The sequence below is a fragment of the Bos mutus genome, chromosome 7 (genome assembly GCF_027580195.1).
Source record: "Bos mutus isolate GX-2022 chromosome 7, NWIPB_WYAK_1.1, whole genome shotgun sequence".
Taxonomy (NCBI): Eukaryota; Metazoa; Chordata; class Mammalia; order Artiodactyla; family Bovidae; genus Bos; species Bos mutus.
In genome coordinates, this window is record NC_091623.1 from 100,934,885 (window position 1) to 100,961,187 (window position 26,303).

The 26,303-nt window shown below is 42.8% G+C and overlaps 1 protein-coding gene across 1 annotated transcript in view; it reads right to left on the reverse strand.

The window, feature by feature from the left end:
* The window catches only part of PDE6A (phosphodiesterase 6A), a 63,439-nt gene that overhangs the window by 9,234 nt on the left and 27,902 nt on the right, over positions 1-26,303 (reverse strand). Inside the window, exons 7-16 of the mRNA XM_005895344.3 lie at positions 25,523-25,570; positions 22,464-22,613; positions 21,758-21,901; positions 19,681-19,746; positions 19,314-19,460; positions 18,314-18,421; positions 16,267-16,376; positions 14,699-14,786; positions 14,394-14,494; positions 13,772-13,879 (exon numbers count right to left, since the gene is read on the reverse strand). Of these exons, the coding sequence (XP_005895406.2) occupies positions 13,772-13,879; positions 14,394-14,494; positions 14,699-14,786; positions 16,267-16,376; positions 18,314-18,421; positions 19,314-19,460; positions 19,681-19,746; positions 21,758-21,901; positions 22,464-22,613; positions 25,523-25,570 (1,070 nt within the window). The remainder of the gene's footprint in view (positions 1-13,771; positions 13,880-14,393; positions 14,495-14,698; positions 14,787-16,266; positions 16,377-18,313; positions 18,422-19,313; positions 19,461-19,680; positions 19,747-21,757; positions 21,902-22,463; positions 22,614-25,522; positions 25,571-26,303) is intronic.

Consider the following 26,303-nt stretch of genomic DNA (forward strand, 5'->3'; position numbering starts at 1 on the left):
TATTAGTTGCAACAAGTAAGGAGAACACCAGGGCATCTTTTCCCAAAGCCGTGTCTCCCTGAACTAGCAAAATTGGGGGCATTTTAAACTATGGGTACATGCGTATTTCTGAGGGGGCTTGAGTAGAGCAGAATTCAGCACAGAATTGGAGCAAAGATTGAGTCCAAGTTTCACTTGGTTGGAGTCAGGAGGGTCCACATTATCATTCCACCCCTCACCTGGGTGGGGGCCTTAGTTCCTGGTGGTAGGACTTACTGAAGTTCAGCTTCTTTATGTCTCATGGAGAAAGAATTTGGTGAGAGACAAAGTGATAGGTAAGAAGTGGATTTATTTAGAGAGGTACACATTCCATTGACAACATGTGGTCTGTCTCAAAAGTGGCCCTCAAGAGTGGCCCTGAGAGAAAAACACTCCACAGACAGAGTGTGGGCAGATTCTAAATTCTTAACATTCATTTCTAGATGGTTGGGTGGATGGGGAAGGGGAGGATGAGCTGCTGAAAAAAAAAAAAAAATGACAGGGTCACTTATCTCTAGGGTAGTGCCTAAGTAGGGTTCAGGATACTTTTAGGCACTTGTGAAAATATTTAAATTTTAGTTTATTTAAAAAAAATAGTAATAGTGAATATATGAAGAATGAATTAAGCCTGGATTATATTTGCACTTATATTAACAGTCATGAAATATGATTTTTATTTATTTAAATGGAGGAAGAAGCCATTAAGGCAAAAAGTACCTATGACCCACCTACAAATGTCATAATGTGACCCTCTATTAAAGAATATCAATCTATGGGTACTAAAATTGGAATTCTTATAATTTCTATTTATCAGGAAATATTATTCACCATTATCTTCATTACCTCCACCATAGTTTACTGAAGTGAAGTGTCTCTCTCAGTCATGTCTGACTCTTTGCGACCCCATGGACTGTAGCCTACCAGGCTTCTCTGTCCATGGGATTTTCCAGGCAAGAGTACTGGAGTGGGTTGCCATTTCCTTCTCCAGAGGATCTTCCCAACCCAGGGATTGAACCCGGGTCTCCCACATTGTAGGCAGATGCTTTACTGGCTGAGCCACCAGGGAAGTCCACCATAGTTTGGACCCAGGTAAATAGCAGGGAGGGAACACAACTCCATCCATCAACAGAAAATTGGATTCAAGATTTACTGAGCATGGCCACGCCCATCAGAACAAGACCCAGTTTCTCCCTCAATCAGTCTCTACCATCAGGAAGCTTCCATAAGCCTCTTATCCTTCTCTATCAGAGGGCAGACAGCATGAAAACCACAATCACAGAAAACTAACCAATCTGATCACATGGACCACAGCCTTGTCTAACTCAATGAAACTATGAGCCATGCTGCGTAAGGCCACCCAAGATGGACGGGTCATGGTGGAGAGTTCTGACAAAACGTGGTCCACTGGAGAAGGCAATGGCAAACCACTTCAGTATTCTTGCCTTGAGAACCCCATGAACAGTATGAAAAGGCAAAAAGATAGGACACTGAAAGATGAACTCCCCAGGTCAGTAGGTGCTCAATATGCTACTGGAGATCATTGGAGAAATAACTCCAGAAAGAAAGAAGAGACAGGGCCAAAGCAAAAACAACACCCAGTTGTGGATGTGACTGGTGATGGAAGTAAAGTCCAATGGTGTAAAGAGCAATATTGCATAGGAACCTGGAATGTTAGGTCCATGAATCAAGGCAAATTGGAAGTGGTCAAACAGAAGATGGCAAGAGTGAACATCGACATTTTAGGAATGAGTGAACTAAAATGGACTGGAATGGGTGAATTTAACTCAGATGACCGTTATATCTACTGCTGTGGGCAAGAATCCCTTAGAAGAAATGGAGTAGCCATCATAGTCAACAGAAGAGTCCAAAATCAGTACTTGGATGCCATCTCAAAAATGACAGAATGATCTCTGTCCATTTCCAAGGCAAACCATTCACTATCACGGCAATCTAAGTCTATGCCCCGACCAGTAATGATGAAGAAGCTGAAGTTGAATGGTTCTATGAAGACATACAAGACCTTCTAGAACTAACACCCCAAAAAGATGTCCTTTTCATTATAGGGGACTTGAATGCAAAAGTAGGAAGTCAAGAAATACCTGGAGTAACAGGCAAATTTGACCTTGGAGTACAGAATGAAGCAAGGTAAAGGCTAACAGAGTTTTGCCAAGAGAACACACTGGTCATAGCAAACATCCTCTTCCAACAATATAAGAGAAGACTCTACACATGTAAATCACCATATGGTCAATACTGAAATCAGATTGATTATATTCTTTGCAGCCAAAGATGGAGAAGCTCTATACAGTCAGCAAAAACAAGACCGGGAGCTGACTGTGGCTCAGATCATGAACTCCTTATTGCCAAATTCAGACTTAAATTGAAGAAAGTAGGGAAAACCACTAGACCATTCAGGTATGACCTAAATCAAATCCCTTACGATTATACAGTGAAAGTGAGAAATAGATTCAAGGGATTAGATCTGATAGAGTGCCTGATGAACTATGGATGGAGGTTTGTGACACTGTCCAGAAGACAGGGATCAAGACCATTCCCAAGAAAAAGAAATGCAAAAAGGCAAAATGGCTGTCTGAGGGGGCTTTACAAATAGCTGTGAAAAGAAGAGAAGCAAAAAGCAAAGGAGAAAAGGAAAGATATACCCATTTGAATGCAGAGTTCCAAAGAATAGCAAGGAAAGATAAGAAAGCCTTCCTTCATGATCAATGCAAAGAAATAGACGAAAACAATAGAATGGGAAAGACTAGAGATCTCTTCAAGAAAATTAAAGATACCAAGGGAACATTTCATGCAAAGATGGGCTCAATAAAGGACAGAAATGGTATGGACCTAACAGAAGCAGAAGATATTAAGAAGAGGTGGCAAGAATACACAGAAAAACTGTACAAAAAAGATCTTCATGACCCAGATAATCACAATGGTATGATCACTCACCTAGAGCCAGACATCCTGAAAAGTGAAGTCAAGTGGGCCTTAGGAAGCATCACTACAAACAAAGCTAGTGGAGGTGATGGAATTCCAGTTGAGTTATTTCAAATCCTAAAAGATGATGTTGTGAAAGTGCTGTACTCAATATGCCAGCAAATTTGGAAAACTCAGCCAGTGGCCACAGGATTGGAAAAGGTCAGTTTTCATTCCAATCTCAAGGAAAGGCAATGCCAAGGAAAGCTCAAACTACTATACAATTGCACTCATCTCACACACTAGTAAAGTAATGCTCAAAATTCTCCAAGCCAGGCTTCAACAATACGTGAACCATGAACTTCCAGACCTTCAAGCTAGTTTTAGAAAAGGCAGAGGGACCAGAGATCAAATTGCCAACATCCGCTGCATCATCAAAAAAGCAAGAGAGTTCCAGAAAAACATCTATTTCTGCTTATTGACTATGCCAAAACCTTTGACTATGTGGATCACCACAAATTGTGGAAAATTCTTCAAGAGATGGGAATACCAGACCACCTGACCTTCCTCTTGAGAAATCTGTATGCAGGTCAGGAAGCAATAGTTAGAACTGGACATGGAACAACAGACTGTTTCCAAATCAGGAAAGGAGTATGTCAAGGCTGTATATTGTCACCCTGCTTATTTAAAGGGTATATCATGAGAAATTCTGGGCTGGATGAAGCACACGCTGGAATCAAGATTGCCGGGAGAAATATCTATAACCTCCGATATGCAGGTGACACCACACTTATGGCAGAAAGTGAAGAACTTAAGAGCCTTTTAATGAAAGTGAGAGAGGAGAGTGAAAAAGTTGGCTTAAAGCTCAACATTCAGTAAACTAGATCATGGCATCTGGTTCCATCACTTCATGGGAAATAGATAGGGAAACAGTAACAGAGTTTATTTTTGAGGGCTGCAAAATCAGTGCCGATGGTGACTGCAGCCATGAAATTAAAGGATGCTTTCTCTTTGGAAGAAAAGTTATGACCATCCTAGACAGCATATTATAAAGCAGAGACATTACTTTGCCAACAAAAGTCCGTCTAGTTAAGGCTATTGTTTTTCCATTGGTCATGTATGGATGTGAGTGTTGGACTATAAAGAAAACTGAGTGCCAAAGAATTGATGCTTTTGAACTGTGGTGTTGGAGAAGACTCTTGGGAGTCCCTTGGACTGCAAGGAGATCCAACCAGTCCATCCTAAAGGAGATCAGTCCTGGGTGTTCATTGGAGGGACTGATATTGAAGCTGAAACTCCAATACTTTGACCACCTGATGCAGAGAGCTGACTCATTGGAAAAGACCCTGATGCTGGGAAAGATTGAGGGCAGGAGGAGAAGGGGACGACAGAGGATGAGATGGTTGGATGGCATCACTGATGTCACGCCCTGATTCTGAAGGTACTGTCACATCCTGGTCCTACAGTAAGCACACTGCATCAGGGTGACCCGAGAGACAGCAAAGCAGGAGACTCAAATGTGGTTGGGACTTCCCTAGTGGTCCAGCGCTTAGGATTCTGCAGGGACTTCCACTGAAGGGGGCATGAGTTTGTCCCTGGTCAGGGAACTAAGAGCCCACATACCTCAGGATGAGGAGAAAAAAAAAAAGATACCTCAAGGGTTGAGGTGTGGACCTCAAATAAGATGAAGGTTACCAACCGGAGCCCTCCCGGATAATCAGAGCAGAGGAGGCACGTGCTGGGTTTTTTCCTCAAAACAACCAATTCTGTCACCAACTGGGTGTCCTCTGATTCAATTCAATTCAATACAATTCACTTTTAACATTTGACTAGCGTCAGATTTTGCAGGTTGGCGGGCTCAATCCAATAAGACTGCCCTCACCTTGGAAGTCAGTTGCAAGTATCAGAGCCCGAGGCTACCACACCTCTGACTTGACTACAGAGGCAAGGGGTTCTCATGAACCCCAGGTTTAAAAACTTGTTAGGACAACTCATAAAACTTCGGAAAACTCTTCTCTTTGCCAGTTTACCATATAGGATATAACTTGAAAGTGAAAAGTGAAACTGAAGTTGCTTAGTCGTGTCTGACTCTTTGCGACCCCATGGACTGTAGTCTACCAGGCTCCTCTGTCCATGAGATTTTCCAGGCAATAGTACTGGAGTGGATTGCCATTTCCTTCTCCAGGGGATCTTCCCAATCCAGGGATCGAACCCAGGTCTCCTGCATTGTAGACAGACGCTTTACCGTCTGAGCCACCAGGGAAGTCCGTAGGATATAACTTAGGAATAGCCAAATGGAAGAGACGCACAGGACAAGGTATGGGGTTGGGAGTGCCTACAGAGCTTCCACGCTCTTTTCAGACATGTCACCCTCCCAGCCTGTCGATGTGTTCACTGACTTAGTGGCTCTTCAAACTGTTTTTCATAGGTTTTTATGGAGATTTTGCCCCATAAACATGGTTTATTAAATCATTGGCCACTGACTGACTCAGTCTTCAGTCCTCTTCCTCCCCAGAGGTTGGGCTGGAGCTGAAAGTTTCAAGCTTCTAATGAAATCTTTGTCTTTCTAGTGATCAGCACCTATCCTGAAGCCCTCTAGGGTTCCACCAAGAGTTGCCTCATTAGAGCCAAAAGAAAGTGAAAGTGGCCCAGTCGTGTCCGACTCTTTGCGACCCTGTGGACTGTATAGTCCATGGAATTCTCCAGGCTAGAATACTGGAGTGGGTAGCCTTTCCCTTCTCCAGGGGATCTTCCCAACCCAGGGATTGAACCCAGGTCTCCCGCATTGCAGGCAGATTCTTTACCAGCTAAGCCACCAGGGAAGCCCAAGAATACTGGAGTGGGTAGCCTATCCCTTCTCCAGTGGATCTTCCCGACCCAGGAATTGAACTGGGGTCTCCTGCATTGCAGGTGGATTCTTTACCAGCTGAGCTACCAGGGAAACCCTTAGAACCAAAGACACTCCTATCAAGTCTATGACTCATCACTATCAAGAGTTTTAGAATCTGTGTTGGGAAATGGGGACAAAGGCCAAAATACATAGGTCTCTTTATATCACAGGAAAAGCCTGACACCATGCCTGCCATGAGCAATGCAGCACAGCACTCCACGTGTCCCGGCTCAGCCCCTGTGATAACCCATAAGGTAGATACTACCATTACTCTCTTTGAGCAGATGAGGAAACAGGCACAGAGAAGTGAAGTTACCTGCTCAAGGTCAATCACCAATTAGTGAGAGAGATGAGACCAGACCCTCTGGAGCTGAAGCCCTAAGTGTGTAACAGGTACACTATACCCAGGTGTGTAGTAGCTCTAATTATGTGTCTAATCACCTAATAGATGGACCAGCCCCAAGACCGCTTCACAACAGTGCTTTTCAACCAGGTGCCACTTTTGCTCCCAGGGGATATTTGGCCATGTCTGGAGATAGTTCTGCTTGTCACAGCTGGGGAGGAGGGGCTGCTACTGGGATCTACTGAGTAGAAACCAGGGATTATATTAAATATCTTTAAATGCACAGGAGAGCCCCTATTATATTTATTGCTCCCAAATGTCAATAGTGTTAAGATTGAGAACCCTACTTTATAGATCTTTGAACATTTTTCACTGAGTGCCTACCAGAAGAATTCTGAAAAGTGTTTACCTTCTTGTACATTTTTAAGTTGACATCTTGACTTACTTACCCAGTCTTGAAAGATTGAAAGGACTCTGCAAATAGTATTACTACCTCCTTCTACATCATGGTACCCAGATTACTTATATTGTTGAGAATGTTACCTTCCAAAAATCTTAAATGGGTTCCTTGTAACTTTCTTGTATTAATGTGTCTTCAGTGATAGGCTGCTTCTTTTGTTGTTGTTTAATCTATATTTTTATGTTTAATTAAATGTAGTTGGGTTCTCCCTGTAAAGCTCTGTTATGTTTTTGGCTTAATAAAAATAATTATGATCATAAAAATAAATAAAATGGTTTCATTATTCTTTAAATATAAAGAAATCTAAATAGCATAGCATTTTTATATCAACCATCAGTGTACCATCCATTTAAAAACAAATGAACCAGCATTTCTTTAAGATTCTAGAGTTTTAAAGGCTTCCCAGGTGGTGCTAGTGGTAAAGAACCTGCCTGCCAACGCAGGAGATAGAAGGCTTTGCCTAGAGAATCCCACGGGCAGGGGAGCCTGATGGGCTACAATCCACAGGGTCACAAAGAGTCAGACACTACTGAAGCGACTTAGCATGCACACACAAACCTAAGACCAGAAACCATAAATCTCCTGGAGGAAAAGGTAGGCAGAACACTCTTTGACATAAATTGTTCCAATATTTTTTTGAATCTGTCTTCTGAAGCAAAGGAAGGAAAAGCAAAAGTAAACAAATGGGACCTAATTAAACTGAAAAGCTTTTTCACAGCAAAGGAAACCATTGACAAACCAAAGATTCAACCCATAGAATGAGAAAAAATATTTGCAATTGACATGTCCAATAAGAAGTTTAGTATCCAAAAATATAAACTATTCCTACAATATCAAAAAAAAAAAAAACAGCCTAAAAGCAAAAAAGCGAACAATTTGATTAAAAAATGAGCAGAAGAACTGAACAGACATTTTTCCAAAGAGGAAACGCAGATTACCAACAGGAACATGGAAAGATGCTTAACACTGCTAATCATCAGGGAGATGCAAATCAAAATCGCAATGAGAGATCACCTCACACTCGTCAGGAAGACCTTCATCATGAAAAAAGTGCTGATGAGAATGTGGGGAGAAGGGAACTCATACACTGTTGGTGGGAATGTAAATTGGTTCAGCCATTGTGGAAAACAGTATGACAATTTCTCATAAAACTAAAAACAGAACCATATGACCCAGAAACTCCACTCCTGGTTATATATCTGGGGAAAAAACACTAATTCAAAAAGACACATGCATCCCAATGTTCTTGGCAGCACTGTTTACAGTTGTCAAGATATTGAAGCAACCTCAGTGTCTGTCAACAGATGAAGGGATAAAGATGTGGTATGTATGTGTATATGTGTGTGTACATACATATATACACATACACACATCCATCCATCCAACGGAGTAATATCCAGTCATAAAAAAGAATGAAATTTTATATTTGCAGCAACATAGATTGACTTGGATGGTATTATGCTAAGTGAAATCAGTCAGAGAAAGGCAAATACTATATGATGTCTTTTAAACATGGACTCTAAGAAATGCAACAAACTAGTGAACATGTTAAAAGCAGCATCAGCAGACTCACAGATATGAAGGACAAACTGGAGATACACTGGTTACCAGTAGGGAGAGGGAAGTGGGGAATAACAATATAAGAAATTAAGAGACACAAACTGCTATGTATAAAATAAGCTACATGGATATATTGTACAGCACAGAATATAGCCAATATTGTATAATAACTATAAATGGAGTATAACCTTTAAAAATTGTGAATCACCATATTATACACCTAAAAGTTACATAATATTGTACATCAACTATGCTTCAATTAAAAACAAAAGTCTGGAACTTTGCATTCTTTTTTTCTCCATAAACATGTATTTCCAGTTAACTTCCCCTACAGAGTTTATCCTAAGGTTTTATATTTGTGTGTATGTGTGTATGTATATCTATATATGTGTATAACTGTATATATATCACAGATATTCAAATATATATATGAAATGTGTTGATCACTTTTTCATACTGATTTTTAACCAAATATGTCCATTAATTAAAATATGTAACTAAATATTGTCGTCTTTGACCATAGATCTCCAAGTATAGAAAATTTTTGTTCTGGATTGAATTACTATTATTACATGATTAACCAATACAATAAACTATATTACCTGTTTTTTAGAAATTATTAAAAACTCAAATATTTTTGGAAATTCATCTATTGATAGAGAGGATGGGACTTTTTTTTTTTTAACCAGTTAATGCATGGGGAATTCCCTGGCAGTCTAGTGGTTAGAACTCTGAGCTTTCACTGCCAAGGGGAGAGTTCAATCCCTAGTTGAGGACCTAAGCCATGTGACATGGCCAAAAATGAGTTAGTGAATATTTCATACTGCAAGACTAATTAGATGCAACATTTAGAAACCCTGGGAATGGAAAAAGTTTTGTTACAACATCATTCCATTCTTTAAATTCTTCCACATTATCAGTTGACAGTTTAATCAGATTCTCCTTTAAGTTTGTCTAAAGCAAACATTAGAGTCATTCACTTGCTCAGTTTCCAGGAATTGTGCCATAAAGATTTGACTAAGATTCCTCGTATGACTATTAATTGTACCCGACACTTTCTGTGTGGCACTTTGGTTAACCCAAGACACTCAGAATATGTTAAGGCAATTAAAACACTATTCACTTTAATATATCTTCCAGTTTTATATTTTTTGACTTTTTTTTTTATATTGGAGCAATTTGATTAACAATGTTGCATTAGCTTCAAGTGTACAGCAAGTGATTCAGTTATGCATGTGTCTATTCTTTTTCCAAATTCTTTTCCCATTTAGGTTATTACAGAAGAGTGAGCAGAGTTCCCTGTGCTGCACAGTATGTCCTTGCTGGTTATCTATTTTTAATATGGTAGTGTATATATGTCATCCCAAACTCCCAATTTATCCCTCCCCCTCCCAGTGCTGTATTTTTTATAAAGTGCTTTTATCTTATCACAACATTTAGCAACATTTTCATCAAAACTTTGAACCTTCAAGTTTGATTCACTTATTTCTGGAAATATCTGCCATGTAACAATTGGAAATGCCAGTCTTTTATTGTCAACTGAAGCCTGAAAATAAGACTTGTTTCAGAAAGAATCTGACCCTTATTTTTCATTTCATATAAGCATGTTATTAGAATGCATTCTGCTGACACCCACCTTATTTTTTATTCTTAATTCTAAGAAAGGCAGAGGTACTAATAGATGGATAGGTATGTAGGTAGACTAGATAGATTGACGGATAGACAGACAGAAGCATGGATGAAATCAAGTACTGCTACCTTTTTGATGGCCCTGATAGCAGGGGGCCATCCCACATCCCTAACAGCAGAGAATGCGGTTCATTCTCTGAAGGAAGTAGAGTGCTAAATAAGAGATGCTCAGCTTCTGCTGCCCCACTGTACAATCAAAGGACAAAGCTTTCCACTTCTAACGCCCTAACAAAATAAATATATAAGACAGGGAAGGTCCAAAGCCCTCCCTTGGGTTTATAACGCCATGATTAAAAGGAGCTTTGAAAACACCAATATTTATTGTCCTTCTGTTTGATGCCCCAGGGGTCTTCACACTATAGACTTCAAGAAAGGGCAAATTTGTCTTTATTTTGTCACATGGGATAAGAATGAGGAACTGACCATGCCTCACTTACTGCACTTTCTCCAGAAGATAATGTAAAGAGAGAAAATACGGATTCCCTTGAGACCATCTAAGCCTGTGTTTGTCTTGGAAGGCTTTGCAAGAGCTTCGGCTTAAGACTACGTTGGCTTTTACCATGATTCAAGAAGTCTTGCTTCTGGCTTTATTTATTTATTTTTTTGGAAACCTTTCATGTCATATCTTTGTAAACTGCATGACACCGCACTGTGTGTAAATAATATATTGTATTTAACCTGGTCCCCCATGATGGTCTTTTAAGTTTTTTTCAATATTTTTTGTGGTTACAAGTAATGTTGCAATGAATAACTCTATGCATACTTCTTGTAGCACAGGTGGGAGAAATTCTGTAGGGTAAATCCTGGATCTGGGATTTCCTGGGCCAAAGAGTATGGCTGGTTTCAATTTTGATAGGCATTGCCCTTCGTAAAACTGCACCTGTTGGAGAGTTACTTGGCCATCCGGGGGTTAGGACTTGGCGCTTTCACTGCCATGGCCCTGGGTGGTGAGGGTAAAAAAGTATAAGCCAACATTGAAAACCAAAGAAACAAAACTGCGCCTATTTACATTCCCAGCACAGTGAATAGGGTTGCCTGTTGCCCCTCACTCTGCCCAACACCACGTGTTAGCAAGCACTTCATCTTTGCCGATAGGAGGGATGAACAGTTATATCCCAAAGTAGTTTAATTTTTCATTTGTCTCACTGTGGCTAAGGTCATCTTTTCATATGTTTACATCCCACTGTAATTCCTTTTCTGGGAAATGTTTGCTCACGCCTTTTGCTCATTTTTCTGTGGGATTAGTCTTTTTCTTGAATTATATTAACACGACTGAGGAAACTAGCTCTTTTTCTGTCAGAAGCATTACACATATTTCCCCCCAGTGTATCATTTAAATTCTTACTTTAGCTCTGAGCTCTTGTGGGTGTTGTCCAGAAATCTCTAAAGTTTCATTAGTCAAATTTATCAGTCTCTTTACGACTTTTGAATTTTATGTCACACTTAGAAAAGCTTACTCTTTTCAATTCTCCCAAGCTTTTTTCCTCTCTCCATATTATTAGTTTATTTTCTCATTATTTTAAAATCCTTGATTCATCTTGAATTTATTTGCTATAGGAGTGAAATAGGGGTCTGCCTCTGTGACCACCTATGGCAGAATCTGAACTATATTTCTTCTTTGTCCCTGATTCCTCACACAGAGCTCCTAAAACCCTTGAGATTTCCCTAGTGATACAAGAGTCTTGTCCTTCCCCAGAAGCCCCCTTTGGGGCTATGCTAATGAAGTGACTTAGAGTGACTGAGGGTAGGGTCCCTAGATGGGGTCAGGCCTACCTGAAAGACCAATGGAATAGAGGGATGGACTTTCAGCCCAACTGCTGGCCTCTGGGAAACGGGTGGGGGGAGCTGCAGATTAAGCTTTGTAAAAACTATTGAACAAAGATTTAATAAGCATCAGCGTGGATGAGCACACCCCAGTTCTGTAGTAATGGAAGCCCCTGCATTCAGGACCCTTCTGCCCTTTACCTTATGTACCTCTTTGGCTGTTCTTTTGTAATAATCCTTATACTAAACTAATAATGTAAGTAAATGCTTCTCTGAGTTCTGTGGGCCATGCTAACAAATTAATCAAACCCAAGGAGGAGTTCACAGCAACTTCCAGTTTATAGCTGGGCAATCAGAAGCACAGGCAACCCGGACTGGCTTCATCTGAAAGGAAGCCAGTCTTGTGAGGCTGAGCCCTTAGTCTGTGGGGTCTGGCGCTATCTCCAGGTAGATAGTGTGAGATTTGAGTTAAATTTGTAGGACAGCCTGTCAGTGTTCACTGAGCACTGGAGAACTGCTTGCTGGTCTTGAGGGAAAAAAAAAAATCCATCAGATCACCTCATGGGCCCAACACCATTTATGAAATTATCCTTCTCCACTGGCAGAAAATCTACTTTTAGCACAGGCATTGTCTTTTGAGTCTGTCTACTGACCTCTCCTGCTCATACCTAGGACTGAGCTATCTTCAGTTCTGCTGGCCCCTATTATTTCCTTGTTTCCTCAGAATTTTCTGGCTCTTTTTCATACTTAATTCTCATAAGGATTTTGGAATTGGCTTCCTAATTCTCCACAAAATAAAGTTGATATTTTCTTTGGAATCACTTTAAATAAATAACTAAATAGGGAGAACAGACAACTTTGTAATAATAAGTCCCCCTGTCCAAGAACTTAGGGTTCTTTCCACTCATTCAGCCCTTCTGCAGCACCATTTTTGAAACATTGTGGAGCAACTCCTGGTCTGTCTGGGAGCAGCTATCACTAGAGCATGACTCATTGTTCAGTGGGCACAGGTCACACTGCTCCTCAGGGTGGGAGGACCTTTGGGGAGGCTTGGTTGGACAACTTCACAGCTGAGGGAAAGACAACTGGCCCCATCTTCCCTGAGCCTGTCCCAGCAGCTGTCTCTTCTCTGGATTTGCGAAATTCGTGACTTGATTAAACCTCACCTCTGCAGAAGCATCTAGGGATAAACAAACAACAGTTCTCTGGGTCCTGGGTCAGGCATTGTCTCCTTTAATATCACCCAGGACCTGTCATAGGGAAGCCAGGGGACCCATTGGCTTGCGCGACGTAGTCATGAAAAGACTCAAATTTGCATTTCTAACCCCATCATCAGCTGAGGTGAATCAAGGAAGCATACTGAGAAACTAAAAGAAGATATTCACCAGAAAGCTTTGCGTTGCATTACCAGACCTCGTGCCAACAAAGCACTATGAATGTCACACAAACCAGGGAACTAACTTGTGAATTGCATGCCTGCTTTTGCCATGTATAAGGGAATACTAAAGAGATTAAGCCCATATATTCTGAGTAACACTTAGCTATCACTCAAACCATAATTGGTTTAATGCTCTGTGTTTTACCAAAAACTTTATCACCAAAAGTTATATCACTTTACCACCAAAATTCTGCATTTTAGCATAGAATTACTTCAAATCTTGTACTTTTTGTATACAGAGAGGTATGCATGCATGCGTACATTCTTAGTCACTCACTTGTGTCTGACCCTTTGCAACCCCATGGACTGTAGCCCACCTGGCTCCCCTGTCCATGGGATTTTCCAGGCAAGAATACTGGAGTGGGTTGCCATTTTCTTCTCCAAGGTATCTTCCCCACCCAGGGATTGAGCCCATGTCTCCTGCATTACAGGTGGTCTCCTGTATTGGAGACAGATTCTTTACTTACTGAGCCACAGATACTGTCTTGTATTTTTGTGCTAGAATGAAGAGTAAACATATCATTTTTGCAGTGCTGTTTTGGCATAACTTCTTTGTTTTGTGTGTCAGAGGCCTCCAGAATGAAAAGTTTTGCAGGGGTCTCTTGAAGACGGAGAGGCCTGACAGGATAGCATCTTGCCTTTTGACCCTGGGCTTAAGGGAATCAGGGTTTAAGCCTTGTCTCAACTCACATGACAATTTCCTTCCGTGTCTGATCCAGCATCATGTACTGCGTCCACTCCTGCTGAGTCTCGTATGTCTTAGACTGATCCACGATCTTTTGGAACATCGTCCTTTTCCTACAAAACACATCAGTTTGTTAAAGGAGCACATATTAGAATAAGGCAACCCCTGGCCTTCTAATGTTGGTTGTTTCAGAGGCTAATTATGGCAGTGTAACTTTTAAAAAGAAAGGTGAAAAGAACCAATGCCTGGGAGTGAAGACCTAGGTTCTAACTCAGACTCTACCATGGGTTTATTATCTGATCTTAGCTTATCTTCCCCTGATCTCAGTTTCCCCATCTGTATAACAGGGTAAGACTAACTCAGAGCTGTAGTGAGAATGGATGCATCCATAGCACAAGTGTGGTACCTGGCACAGAATACTCACTAAATCAATTAGAACTGTGGTGTTCATTATTTTTATAATAGTATTCTTTTTTGTTTGTCCATGCCTTGCAGCTTGCAGGATCTTATTTCCCCTGCTAGGGACAGAACCTGGCCCCATGGCAGTAAAATCCCCAAGTCTTAACCACTGGACTGGCAGGGAATTCCCTAATCATTTTTATTCTTAAAATGAGAAGAAATACCAACTTGAAATACAAGGCAAGGTCTGTAGCAATGATCGCAATGTCCATCATGTGGATTGCATGCTCATGCTGCCTGCGATTGAGGTTCTGAAAGATATTTAGGCTCTAAAGAGAAAATGGAGGGATAGAAGTGATGTGAGAAGGAGAGAAGGGAGAAGTGACGCTGGCAGTAAAGTCATTCAATTCCCGATGGCTGCCCCAGGTGACTAGAGAGACAGTCCAGGCCAATGCCTGGCTACACTCAGGCTTCTTGTGAGATGGGGACTCGTTCTCAGGCCCCAAAGCCAATGCAGAGGGCCCTCATCCTACCTCATCTCTCAACAGTGTTTTACCAAACTCCAAGTGGTGTCTTTCCAAGATGGAGGACCCATGGAGCTTGGCCAGTGGGTTCTGGGATCTGAATGGGAGAGAAAGAGACACACAGAGAAGATTAACATGGAATGGCAGAGATGAAGGTTAAAGGCATCATCCATTCCTGTCACCTCCTAATTCTGCAGGCAGATAGGTTGAAGTGCAAGAATAAGAAGGGACTTGTCACACAGTACGACCGTGAGAAATAGGACTAGATAGCAGGTGTCCTGGCTCTCATACTTTAACTTTCTCCATAACTAATTCTGGGCCTCTTTGGGGACATGGCCTCCCTAGAAGTGTGGACCCTTATCCCCAGAAAAAGACACAAACACAATGCCATGTGCAGTTTTACAGACCCATCCCCATAGCCATCCATGGACACTGGCACTGGGCTAGTGCTTTAAAGATCGCCAAGCCCCAGATCTTCCAAACCTGATTCTGAGAAGTCACTGGATTCCCACAAGCAATGTATTTATTCACGTCTTTATTCAATAAATATTTGCTGAGCCCTTGTTGTGTGCCAAGCACTGAGATCAGTACTTCGCCTTCTACAAGGTAAAATGTAAACATAATCTCTAACCTTGGAGCAGCAGGCAGAAACTGAGAAGACTCACAGAAGCATGACTTACAGTCTGTGGGCCCTGGGCAGAGCCTGGGTACGACACTAGTCCCTGCTCTGCCAGTCCACGTGGTGGTCATGAGGGTCTCCCAAGACCATGGTTCCTGGCCCCTACTTCAGAGACTAGGATATAAGCTCTGTGAAGTCAGGGACTGTGTCTCGTTTGTTCACCATGGAACCTCCTTTGCCTAACATAGGGCCTACCATGCTGGCCTTTTGTGCATTATAAACCCAAGGTGAATAAATGAATCATTAGCAGTTACTAACATCTTGGCTTAAATTAGTTCAGTAGGAGAGGAAGGAGCAGAGTGAGAAAGTTTATTAGTTTCCTGTTGCTGCTCTAAAAAATCACCACAAACTTAAATGGCTTAAAACAAGAAAAATTTAGTGTCTTTCAGCTCTGGAGTTTAGAAGTCTAAAATGGTCTGAAGAGCTGTTTTCCTTCTGGAGGTTCTAGAGGAGACTGTTTCCTTGCCTTTTCTAGCTTCTAGAGGCCCCTAATTCCTTGGCTTGTGACTTATCCTGCATCTTCAAAGCCAACAGTGTAGCATCTTCTGTCCTCCCTGAGTTCCTACCTCTTTCTTACAAGGACCCTTCTAACTATTTGGGGCCCACTTGGATAACCCAAGATAATCCCTATATTTCAACATCCTTAATCATGTTTATGAAGTTTCTTTTGAAAGTAAGGCAACATATCCCCAGGCCCCAGGCACTGGGGTGTGGACATATTTGAGCTTCATTATTCTATCACAGGAGTTTACCCAGAACCAAAGGATAGGAGGAAGTGGGAAGCTGTGGACCATGGGAATTCCCCATGGCAAGTGAGTCTGTCTAAGACCCATTCAGATCTAGGTAATCAATCCCAGAGGCAGGAGGTAGAGAGAAGGGCCAGTAAGGGCTGACTCACTTCATCTGGTAGAGATTGTTAGTGCCTCTGTGGTCAATGTCATGGCAGAAGGCGGCGGTGACCATGGCCAAGGCCTCCAGGTCTGTGAAGTATCGCTTCAGCTTTCCGGTCTGGAAGGGCAGTCAGAGATGCTACTCACTCCTTTTGTGGGGGGCTTGGAAGCAGGACTGAGAGAGCAGGAGTAAGGGGGAGGGCCTGGTGCTTGGAAACACAGGTCTGATCTTGGCTCAACCCCTGGTGCCACAGGATGACCAGACGTTTGCCAGGACTGAGATGTGGGATATGGGACTTTCTGTGCTAGAACTGGGACAGTCCAGGCAGAGGTGATGGTGGGTCGTTTTACTCCCGAGTCACCTTAGCTGGTCCCACCTCCCTCTGGGCCTTAAAGTGGAGGGTGTCAGACTGGATGCTTGTTGAGAAACAGACAGCCCTGGACTTTGAGGATTTAGACAGTGTTGGAACATGTCCAGACTGGTAAAACAAACCTTCCAAACCTGGTCTACTGGTTCAAACACAGCTCAGAAGAATTTTTCCCTGGCTGTCCTCACTTAACTCCTTGTTTGTGCCGGGTATTGGAGTCAAGGCTGGAAAGAGCCCTGAGGAGGTGCCGCTGACTTGTGACTCTAAGAAATAAATCACGTCTAAGCGGTATGTTTTTCACCTTCAGAGGCAGCCTGGCTAGAATTCCTGCCCCCAGGCCCCAGTGCTTTCTCTGGCCTGACCACTCCAGACACGAGGGAAAGGAATGAGGATGGGGACACTGGGCAAGGGCAGAGATTTGTGTTGTGACCTGTATGGGAAAACACTTTTAAATGAAATATAAAACCTCCAAAACTTCTGAGACAAAATGACTCACACATATACACATTGGTATGTCCATCCAAGGACATAATAGCATTGTTCGTAATAGTGAAAGATCAAAAGCAATCCTCATAAGGGAGCTGCTGCTGCTGCTGCTAAGTTGCTTCAGTCGTGTCCAACTCTGTGCAACTCCATAGACGGCAGCCCACGAGGCTCCCCCGTCCCTGGACTTCTCCAGGCAAGAACACTGGAGTGGGTTGCCATTTCCTTCTCCAATGCATGAAAGTGAAAAGTGAAAGTGAAGACGCTCAGTCCTGTTCGACTCTTAGCAACCCCATGGACCGCAGCCTACCAGGCTCCTCCGTCCATGGGGTTGTCTAGGCAAGAGTACTGGAATGAGTTGCCATTGCCTTCTCTGAATAGGGGAGCTAGGTAAAGAAAGTGTTATCTACTTAAACAATGCAAAATACTATGAAGTCATAAAATTAGATCATGGATAAGCCTTGAAGACATTATGCTAAGTGAAATTGATCAGACACAAAAGGACAAATACTGTATGATTCTACTTAGGTGAGGTACCTATAAGAAAGGGAATTCATAGAGACTGAAAAAGTAGAATGCTGGCTCCCAGGGGCTGGAGACTGAGGAAATAGGGAGTTGTATTAATGTTGTTTAATGGAGACAGGGTGTCTGGGAAGTTGGAAAAGTTCTAGAGATGGAGAGTAGTGATGGTTGCACAATACTGTGAATGTCCTTGATGCCACTGAATTATGCACCTAAAAATGGTAAATTTTAGGTTATATATGTTTTACCACAATAAAATATATATATAGGAAAACATGATTGATATATTTATATAGTTTCAAATAAAAAAGCATATTATAGAATCATATTGTTTAATTGGTTATAAATAAAATAAATTTTGTGTATGTGTGTGTGAACAAATCTCTCGATGCTTCTGGAGGGAAACCTGGAAGGAGCTGTGCCATGGTTTTCTCCAAATACTGGCTTGGGGGTGGGAGTAGAATGCTGCCTTTCTTTCACTTTTTATTTTACATACTTCTCGCTTCTTGGAATTCATTTATGCTAAGCATGTACTCTTGTTGTCTATTTTTTAAAAAGGCAATAAATAGAAGAATGATGCCGCTGCTGCCTGGCGAGCTGCACTGAGGTGCCCAGGGTAGCGGGAGCCCCTAGCAGCCCGAGGTCCCTCCCACCACGCCGCTGGGTCCCCCTGTTCTCGTACCACCAGCAAGGAGAACATGGTCTGCCCCACGTTGAAGCCATGCCGCCAGTTGTGGTAGGTGATCCTGCGGTAGCCCTTACTCAGGGAATACATGAACCGCACCAGGGCCTGCGAACACACACACAGCACACTGTAAGGCAGCAGCACCGCACTGGGGCGGGCAGGGGGGCCCGCCTGGCCGAGCCCCTCAGTGTTCCGGTCCCCACGCCGGACCACAGTGGGAGGAGCAATAGGTGCACTAAGACCGTGAGAGCACTTTCAGACGGCTGGATACTATGACAATGGACGTGGTCATGAAACAACGCCCTGGGAGAAGCTTGCAGGCAGTGTAGGAGAGAAAACCAAAGGCGTGTTGAGATCAGTGGTTCTCAAACTTGAGTGCATATCTGCATCGCTGTGGGGTATGGGAAGGTCTTGTTAAAACAATTTCTGATTCCTCACAGCCAGTGGAGAGAGGAGGGGGAGAAAGAGGGTGTATGTGCGGGTGTTGGTGGACCCGTGCTGGCATTGATCCATTTTCAGGTGATACTGATGTGGTTTAAAGCACAGTTAGGACTGCTGCTTTAATCAAAGAAGTCTGGGAAATTCTGCACACAGTACACCCCCAGCTCCACCTTTTCTGTCCATCCCCATGCCTCTAGATGCACAGCACACCTAAGGAATCCTGCAGGGGAAAAAGCCCTGTCTAAATGGATTTAACACACATTTCCCACCCTGTTGAACTGTAGGAACTTTTTTTTTTTTGGCATCACTTTTATCCACAACCTTCAGAACTCAGTGCCTCAGAACCTACCTTGAGAAACATCACAGCTCAGAAGAACCATGTGTCTCTTTTCTGGTAAATGACTCATCTGTGTGATGTGACTAATGCTTTAAATCTTAAAAACTGAGAGTACACTCTTTCTAAGGCAGTTTACAGATTGAGGTTTTGTTTTGTTTTGTTTTTTAAGCAAGAAAGGAAGGGAATAAAAGGGAAACCAAAGGTTTGTTTCAACCTCACCTCCTGAGGAATGTGAAATTTATCCACCACTTTGAGCTCATAGTACATCTGAATTCCACATTTCACCAGCTCCAGTTCCGTCAGCGGCAGGTCGCTGAAGTGGAATTTGTTAATTTCATATTTGTCTGCATCTGGCAGCTCTCCTTGCTGTATGAAACATGGAGTCAAGTGACTGGAGCACATGAGGAATCCCTTGGTCCCTCCCTCACCCCGCCCCCCACCAGCCCTGTCCCTGATCTGAGTCTGCTGGAAGGATCAGAGCAGAGTGGCAAGGGCCACACTTGGCAGAGATGCTCCCCACACATGCTTGGGGCACGCACGCCCTGTGCTTGCAACAGGTCAGGACCGGCGCTGCTGCCCAGCTCACCAGGATCTCAGCCAGTTCTTCTTCCTCGCATTCCCACGGCTCCTTCCCATACACCTCTCTGGTTTTCTGCCAGGGCCCGAAAGAGCAGAGAAAACATTAGTTTACTATATCTGAGGTCAAAGTATGTCTCTACTTTTCCATTTCCTTTTTTCTTCTTCCTCCAAAGTTCTTGCAACAGAGCTACCAACTGAGAGAGGCTCCCATTCAGCGTTTATTGACAAGTAATTCAAGGTCATGGGATTTGGAGTCATGGAGTCCTGCGTGCAAATTCAAGCTCTACCAATTGGATCCCCCATTCCTCATCTGCAAAATAGGGATACTAAAAGTACTTAACGGGCAGATTAAAATTAGATTATCCAAAGTCATTTAAAAAAATGTATATGAAATTGAAATAATGCATGTAAATCACTGAGAGCAGTGCTCAGTATATAGTGAGTGCTAGGGTTAAATAATGCTGTTGACATTCTTACTGTTTTTATTACTAACTGGGAGCCTGGAGGTCTTGCTCATGGCCCTGGCTTTTCCTCTTACTATGTGACTTGAGCCAAGTTCCTTCCCCTCTGGTCCTGTTTTCCCTGTGTTACAGGGGGAGAGGAACCTGGACCCAATAACTTCTTCCAGATTTCTTGATCTAGAGCACAGTCTACCTACTTTTAACTGGTTCACTATGCCTCCATAGGGCTTCCCTTGTGGCTCAGCTGGTAAAGAATCTACCTGCAATGCGGGAGACCTGGGTTTGATCCCTGGGTTGGGAAGATCTCCTGGAGAAGGGAAAGGCGACCCACTCTAGTTCAGAAATGCCCTCTGAACACATCGGCTTATATTTTTTCAACTTGTGCAGTGCATAAACCCAACAAGTCTTGGGAACTCAGCTGGGTATCATATCTAATGCTCTTTGGTTAATTCAGTTTCTTTCTAAAATCTTGATCTTTTTGAGTCCAAAATTCCAGGAATGGTAGATCACTGATTCTCACATATCTTGGAAAGCCTGTCATCCTATTTCCCACCCACGTAGGATTCTCCTCTATAGCATCCTTGATATGTGATCATCCAGCCTGTGTTGCAATATTTCCCATGACAGGGTGCTCCCTACCTTCCAAGGAAGCCCTTTCATAACAGTGATAATTTGCTCATTATCCTGATAAATGTTAAATGAGAACTATTTAGTGAGCTGTGTGATTTGGGGATAACTTCCTTTCCCCTTCTAGGCCTCAATTTCTTCATGTCTACAATAGGGTGAAAATCCTTACTGTGCCCATCTTACTGGGCTATTATAAGCATGACAGGTATGAAATACCAGATATACTCTATAGCGATGAAACTATGTGATGGCTTCCTGCCAACATCTGACGCTACCCTATGAACTATTTCTTTGCTCAGAAAGTTTGACCTCCTAAGGCAGGTCTGATCCTGTCTCTGTAATTTAGAGCAAGACTCTCTGAGCCCCCACCTTCTCAGCTATAAAATAGGTGCGGTTAGCTGACCTCACGGAGGGAGGCTCTGAGCAACTGACCATTGTCCATTGGTCTGTCAGATAGAGCTTCCTCTCAGAGTGGGAATTGTGGTTGGTGACTCCATCTCTAGTACCAACCAAGTCAGCCCTGAGCACAGAGGAAAATGGAGTTTCTAGAGCTGTTAAGCCAAGGCATGGTTTTAAGACTGAGGTAACTTGAGAGTCCCTTGGACTGCAAGGAGATCCAACCAGTCCTTCCTAAAGGAGATCAGTCCTGGATGTTCATTGGAAGGACTGATGTTGAAGCTGAAATTCCAATACTTTGGCCACCTGATGTGAAGAGCTGACTCATTTGAAAAGACCCTGATGCTGGGAAAGATTGAGGGCAGGAGGAGAAGGGGACAACAGAGGATAAGATGGTTGGATGGCATCACTGACTCAATGGACTTGGGTTTGGGTGGACTCTGGGAGTTGGTGATGGACAGGGAGGCCTGGCATGCTGTGGTTCATGGGGTTGCAAAGAGTCAGACATGACTGAGTGACCGAACTGAACTGAACCCTGGGAGGGATAGCTGTTCCCAGAACAGCCTTTTCTTGAGGAGAAACGGGAAAACCACTACCCACCAAGATTGTCTGGATTTCTTCATTGTCACACTTCACGTGGTATTTCACCATGTCTTGGAAAATATCCTTCCTGTTTTCAAGTTTGTTCATCAACTCATAAGTATCAGGATTTAAGACAGACCAGCCCAGGAACTGGGCCAAAGACTGAAAGGAAAGAAAGGAAGAATCAGAGGGAGAACATTCTGGTCTGGTCCTTTCTCTGTAACCTGGGGCAAGACTCTCTAAGCCTCTATCTTCTCAGCTATAAAACAGGTGTGGTTAGCTGTGTGCTGGTCTCCTCAAAGGGATGCCATGAGGATAAGATAAAATGATGGATGAGAATACACTTTGAGTAAAGCTCTAGCACAAAGCATCGTCCTCATGCATAACAGCTTCACAAAAAGGGAATGTGTTGTCCCCATGTGGGGACAGAGGACATAAATGAACTCTGTGCTTTCTGCTCAACTTTGCTGTGAACCTAAAGCTTCTCTAAAAGGTAAAGTTTGTTAATTTTTAAAGAAGGGAATATAGATTTCTTTGACAACAGAGGCAGTGCAGGAGGACAGTCAAACAAAAACATCGGATCAGGAAAGTATGTACGAGGTGAGCCCCCATCCCTGCTGGGCTGGGACAGCAGCATGCTAGGTCCCCGCCACGTGGCTCTGGAAGTCCCACATCCAGAGTCACCTCTGAATCCCACATCCAGAAGCCTCCTTAAAAACCATACCTCCATGAGGGTCTCATCCATTTCATCAAAGGGTTTCCCATCTTTGCGATTGTAAAACGTGGCCACCCCAACAATTTCCTCCTTCTTATTCACAATTGGCATAGAAAGGACATTTTTAATCATCCATCCAGACTCATCCAGAGGCTCTTTCTGCAAGAGAAGAGCCAGAATAAGTTGCCCGGGTACCAGGCTACAGAGACATCCATGATGGATTTCATGCTGTGTTGTGACCCTGCTTGGCCGAGGGGTTGGCAGGTTAGACCTTGCTGGGTTACGCCTGGTTTTAGTCACCAAACGCCATGAACAGTTTTGCCCATCTGGTGGGAGCTCCATAAGCCAAATAGCAATACCATTTTCATTCCTAAGATATCAGGGCCGTTATGTGCCAGGCAGTGAGTTGTGTGTTGCTGGCTCTAAGGATGCCCACAGACAGTACAGGGAGGCGGTATTTCCCTTTCAGACACAGGAGCTGACTGTGGAGGACTGGCTTGGCAGGGGCCCTGGTGATATTGTAACTTTGAACTCATCAAGTAGATATAACCTGCACCTTTTGACCGCCTATCTGCCTGTCTGTGTTCCTTTTGGCATGTCATTTTATCTCCATGGGCCTCAATTTTCTCATCTATATATGGGGACAGTCGTAAGAGTCTATGCCTCATGGGACAAATGAGAAAATAGAGGTGAGATTTCTTGGTCAATTAGAAGGTGCTCTTTGTGAGTCATTTCCTATTTGATCCTCACTTCCATCATCTATAAAAATGGGAATAACTAGACTAGATACTTTCTAGGCTCTTTTCCCACTGATTCATTACAGATTTATCAAATGTTTTACAACGTGTAAGAGCTAGAATCTGAGGAAACCAAGGCAAGTAAGGCACAGGTGTTGTTCTCAAGTTGCCCATCATCTGGAAGGTAAGGAGGCCATCAGATGGCATGCAGGAAATTCTCTCAGGGTCTGTGGGAACCAGGGAAGGGAAGGAAGTCAAGAAAGCTTTCCTGGAGTCGGGGAGTCTTCCAGCTCAGAGGTTCCAAAGTTTTGAAGGTGGCAAGATGATGGTTATTATTATTTCTGTGACACTGGTATCACCTGGTAGGAGAGTGACCCCATAGGGATGAAGAACATAGTCCAAAGGGCGCAGGGCTGTCAGTCAGGAAACTTGAGTTTAAGGCCTGCCTTCCTCCCCACTCTCTTCCTCACCTTGGGGGAGTCCCTTTCCTCAGAAGGCCCTGATAAGGAGGCAGATTTTATCAAGAGTGAAATGGGAAAGCATTAAAGATTTTTAAGGAGAGAAGTTATTTGGACAGGCATGGTCTGTGTTTGCCAGGAGCTCATGATCTCATGGGGAGAGAGACATGTGGAGTGCTGGCCAGGAGAAGGGTAGAGGAGGGAATCTCAGAGGGGCCTGAGTTCATCCAGAAGGAATCAAGGAATGTGTCCTTGAGAAATTACATTTGAGCAGTAAAAAATGGAGAGAGGATTGCAGGAAAGAGAAGGCTTGTGGAAGGGAGAGTAGACCAATGAGCCTGAGGGGAGAGTGGCAGGAGGAAATTCTAGAGAGGGAGACAGAGGCCAGGTCACACAGGGCCTGGAAGTTTTGAGTTTAAAAAGCATTAAAGATTTTTAAGGAGAGAAGTTATTTGGACAAGCATGGTCTATGTTTTCCAGGAGCTCATGATCTCATGAGGAGAGAGACATGTGGAGTGCTGGCCAGGAGAAGGGTAGAGAAGTTTTTTTAAAAACATCACTTGGGCTACTTTGTGGAGATAGAAGACTATGATCTAAAAACAAGATCAGATTTGACTTATGAATATGAGTAAGCTGTAATCAGATGACTTGGGTAAAGACCAAGCTCTCTTTTGGTTATAATCATGGTAGCAACTCTCAGCAACAACCTGCCTTGTCATACTGATATGATCAACATCACAACACAAGACGTACAGTTTTAACCTTGGAAGGATATTCTCCCTAAGGTCTTTCATAATGTTCTTTAAGGAGTAAACACATAAGCCACTAATATTTATATGAGTCATTTTTATTTCCTTCTTCATTATTTTCTGACCACTCATGATTTGTTTTCTGTATATCTAGAATGCTAAACCCAAAATATTGACAGGGTACCTGCAACTGAAGAAGTTAAGAAAGATAAGCCACAACCTTTGACCTAAGGAAGCCAATATTTTGCCAAGAAGAATTAGTCTAAAAGGCAAGGAAGGAGCATAAAATACGAGGGAAGGGAAATGGAGTGAGAAAGACAAACTCCTTGGCATGGACTTCCAGGCCCTGTGTGACCTGGCCTCTGTCTCCCTCTCTAGAATTTCCTCCTGCCACTCTCCCCTCAGGCTCATTGGTCTACTCTCCCTTCCACAAGCCTTCTCTTTCCTGCAATCCTCTCTCCATTTTTTACTGCTCAAATGTAATTTCTCAAGGACACATTCCTTGATTCCTTCTGGATGAACTCAGGCCCCCCTGAGATTCCCTCCTCTACCCTTCTCCTGGCCAGCACTCCACATGTCTCTCTCCCCATGAGATCATGAGCTCCTGGCAAACACAGACCATGCCTGTCTGGTCCACCTCTGTAGCCAGCGTAGCATTGTGCCAATGGCTGGCCCAGACCGTGTCCTCCACAACATTTTTTTAAAAAGACACACAGACAACATCAAATGGAATACTAAACAAGATTCTGTGATCATCTTAAGGAGACAGAAATGATACTCAGCCAGGGGAAGTAGAATAAAACTTCATAAAAATTTCATAGCATTGAGTCTGTCATTGAAGGGGAGAGGGCATCTGGGCAAGAGATGGTAGTGAGAGAGAGAACTGCATAAGCAAAGGTCCTGAGGCCAGAAAGCAAAGGCTATAAACCTTAAAATCAAATGGAACCTTGGCATTTACCAAATTAATTCTCTCCCCACTTCCATTGGCACATGACTTTTTTGTACTCACGTTTTCACTTTATTGAGATTGCTTCCCAATAACGTAGATAGATTTTAATGTATTCTAATCCTCCTTGTGGGGAAAAATACCAAGTAACTAAGATAGCAAATGAAAAATGACTTACCTGGAATGCAAAAAAGTCCTCTGAAGGCGCATTCATGATGTTGCAAATCTGAAAGCCATGGAGAGGAATAATGGGGTTTTAATTAGCCTTGATAGAGTACACTTCAAGGACACTGGGCATGCTATTTTCAAAAATACCACATCCTTGCCCCACGGCACTCACATTCTTTTTGTTAGGTAGACATGCTCATGATGGTTTTGAATTATTAACTGAGGTTACTGAACAGGAAAGCTGCCGTATAAACATGACTTCTTACCATTTGCCTTACTTCTGAGTCATTTCTAAACTTTGAGAAAGTTAAGGCTACAATTTGTCATTTTTAGAAGCTGTATAGTGTCCCATTTTCTTTTTTTACATTAACTTTTTCTTCGTATTTCATTTTTTTAGTTATATGTATCCATAGACCTGTTCTTTTTCAGATGCTTTTCCCATATAGGTTTTTATGGAGTATGTGTAGAGTTCTCTGTGCTATGCAGTAGATCATTGTTGATTATCTATTTTATATATAGTAGAGTATATATACTAATCTGAACCTCCGAATTTATCCCTCCCCCGCCACTACCTTTCCCCTTTAGGTAACAGTAAGTTTGTTTTCTAAGCCTGTGACTCTGTTTCTGTTTTGTGTGTAAGTTCATTTGTGTCCCTTTCTTTAGACTCCATACATACCTGATGGCATGTGCTTTGTAGATATCACATACAATCACTTACATGTGGAATATAACTTATTGTTTGTAGACTTTTTGATGATGGCCGTACTGACCAGTGTGAGGTGATAACCTCA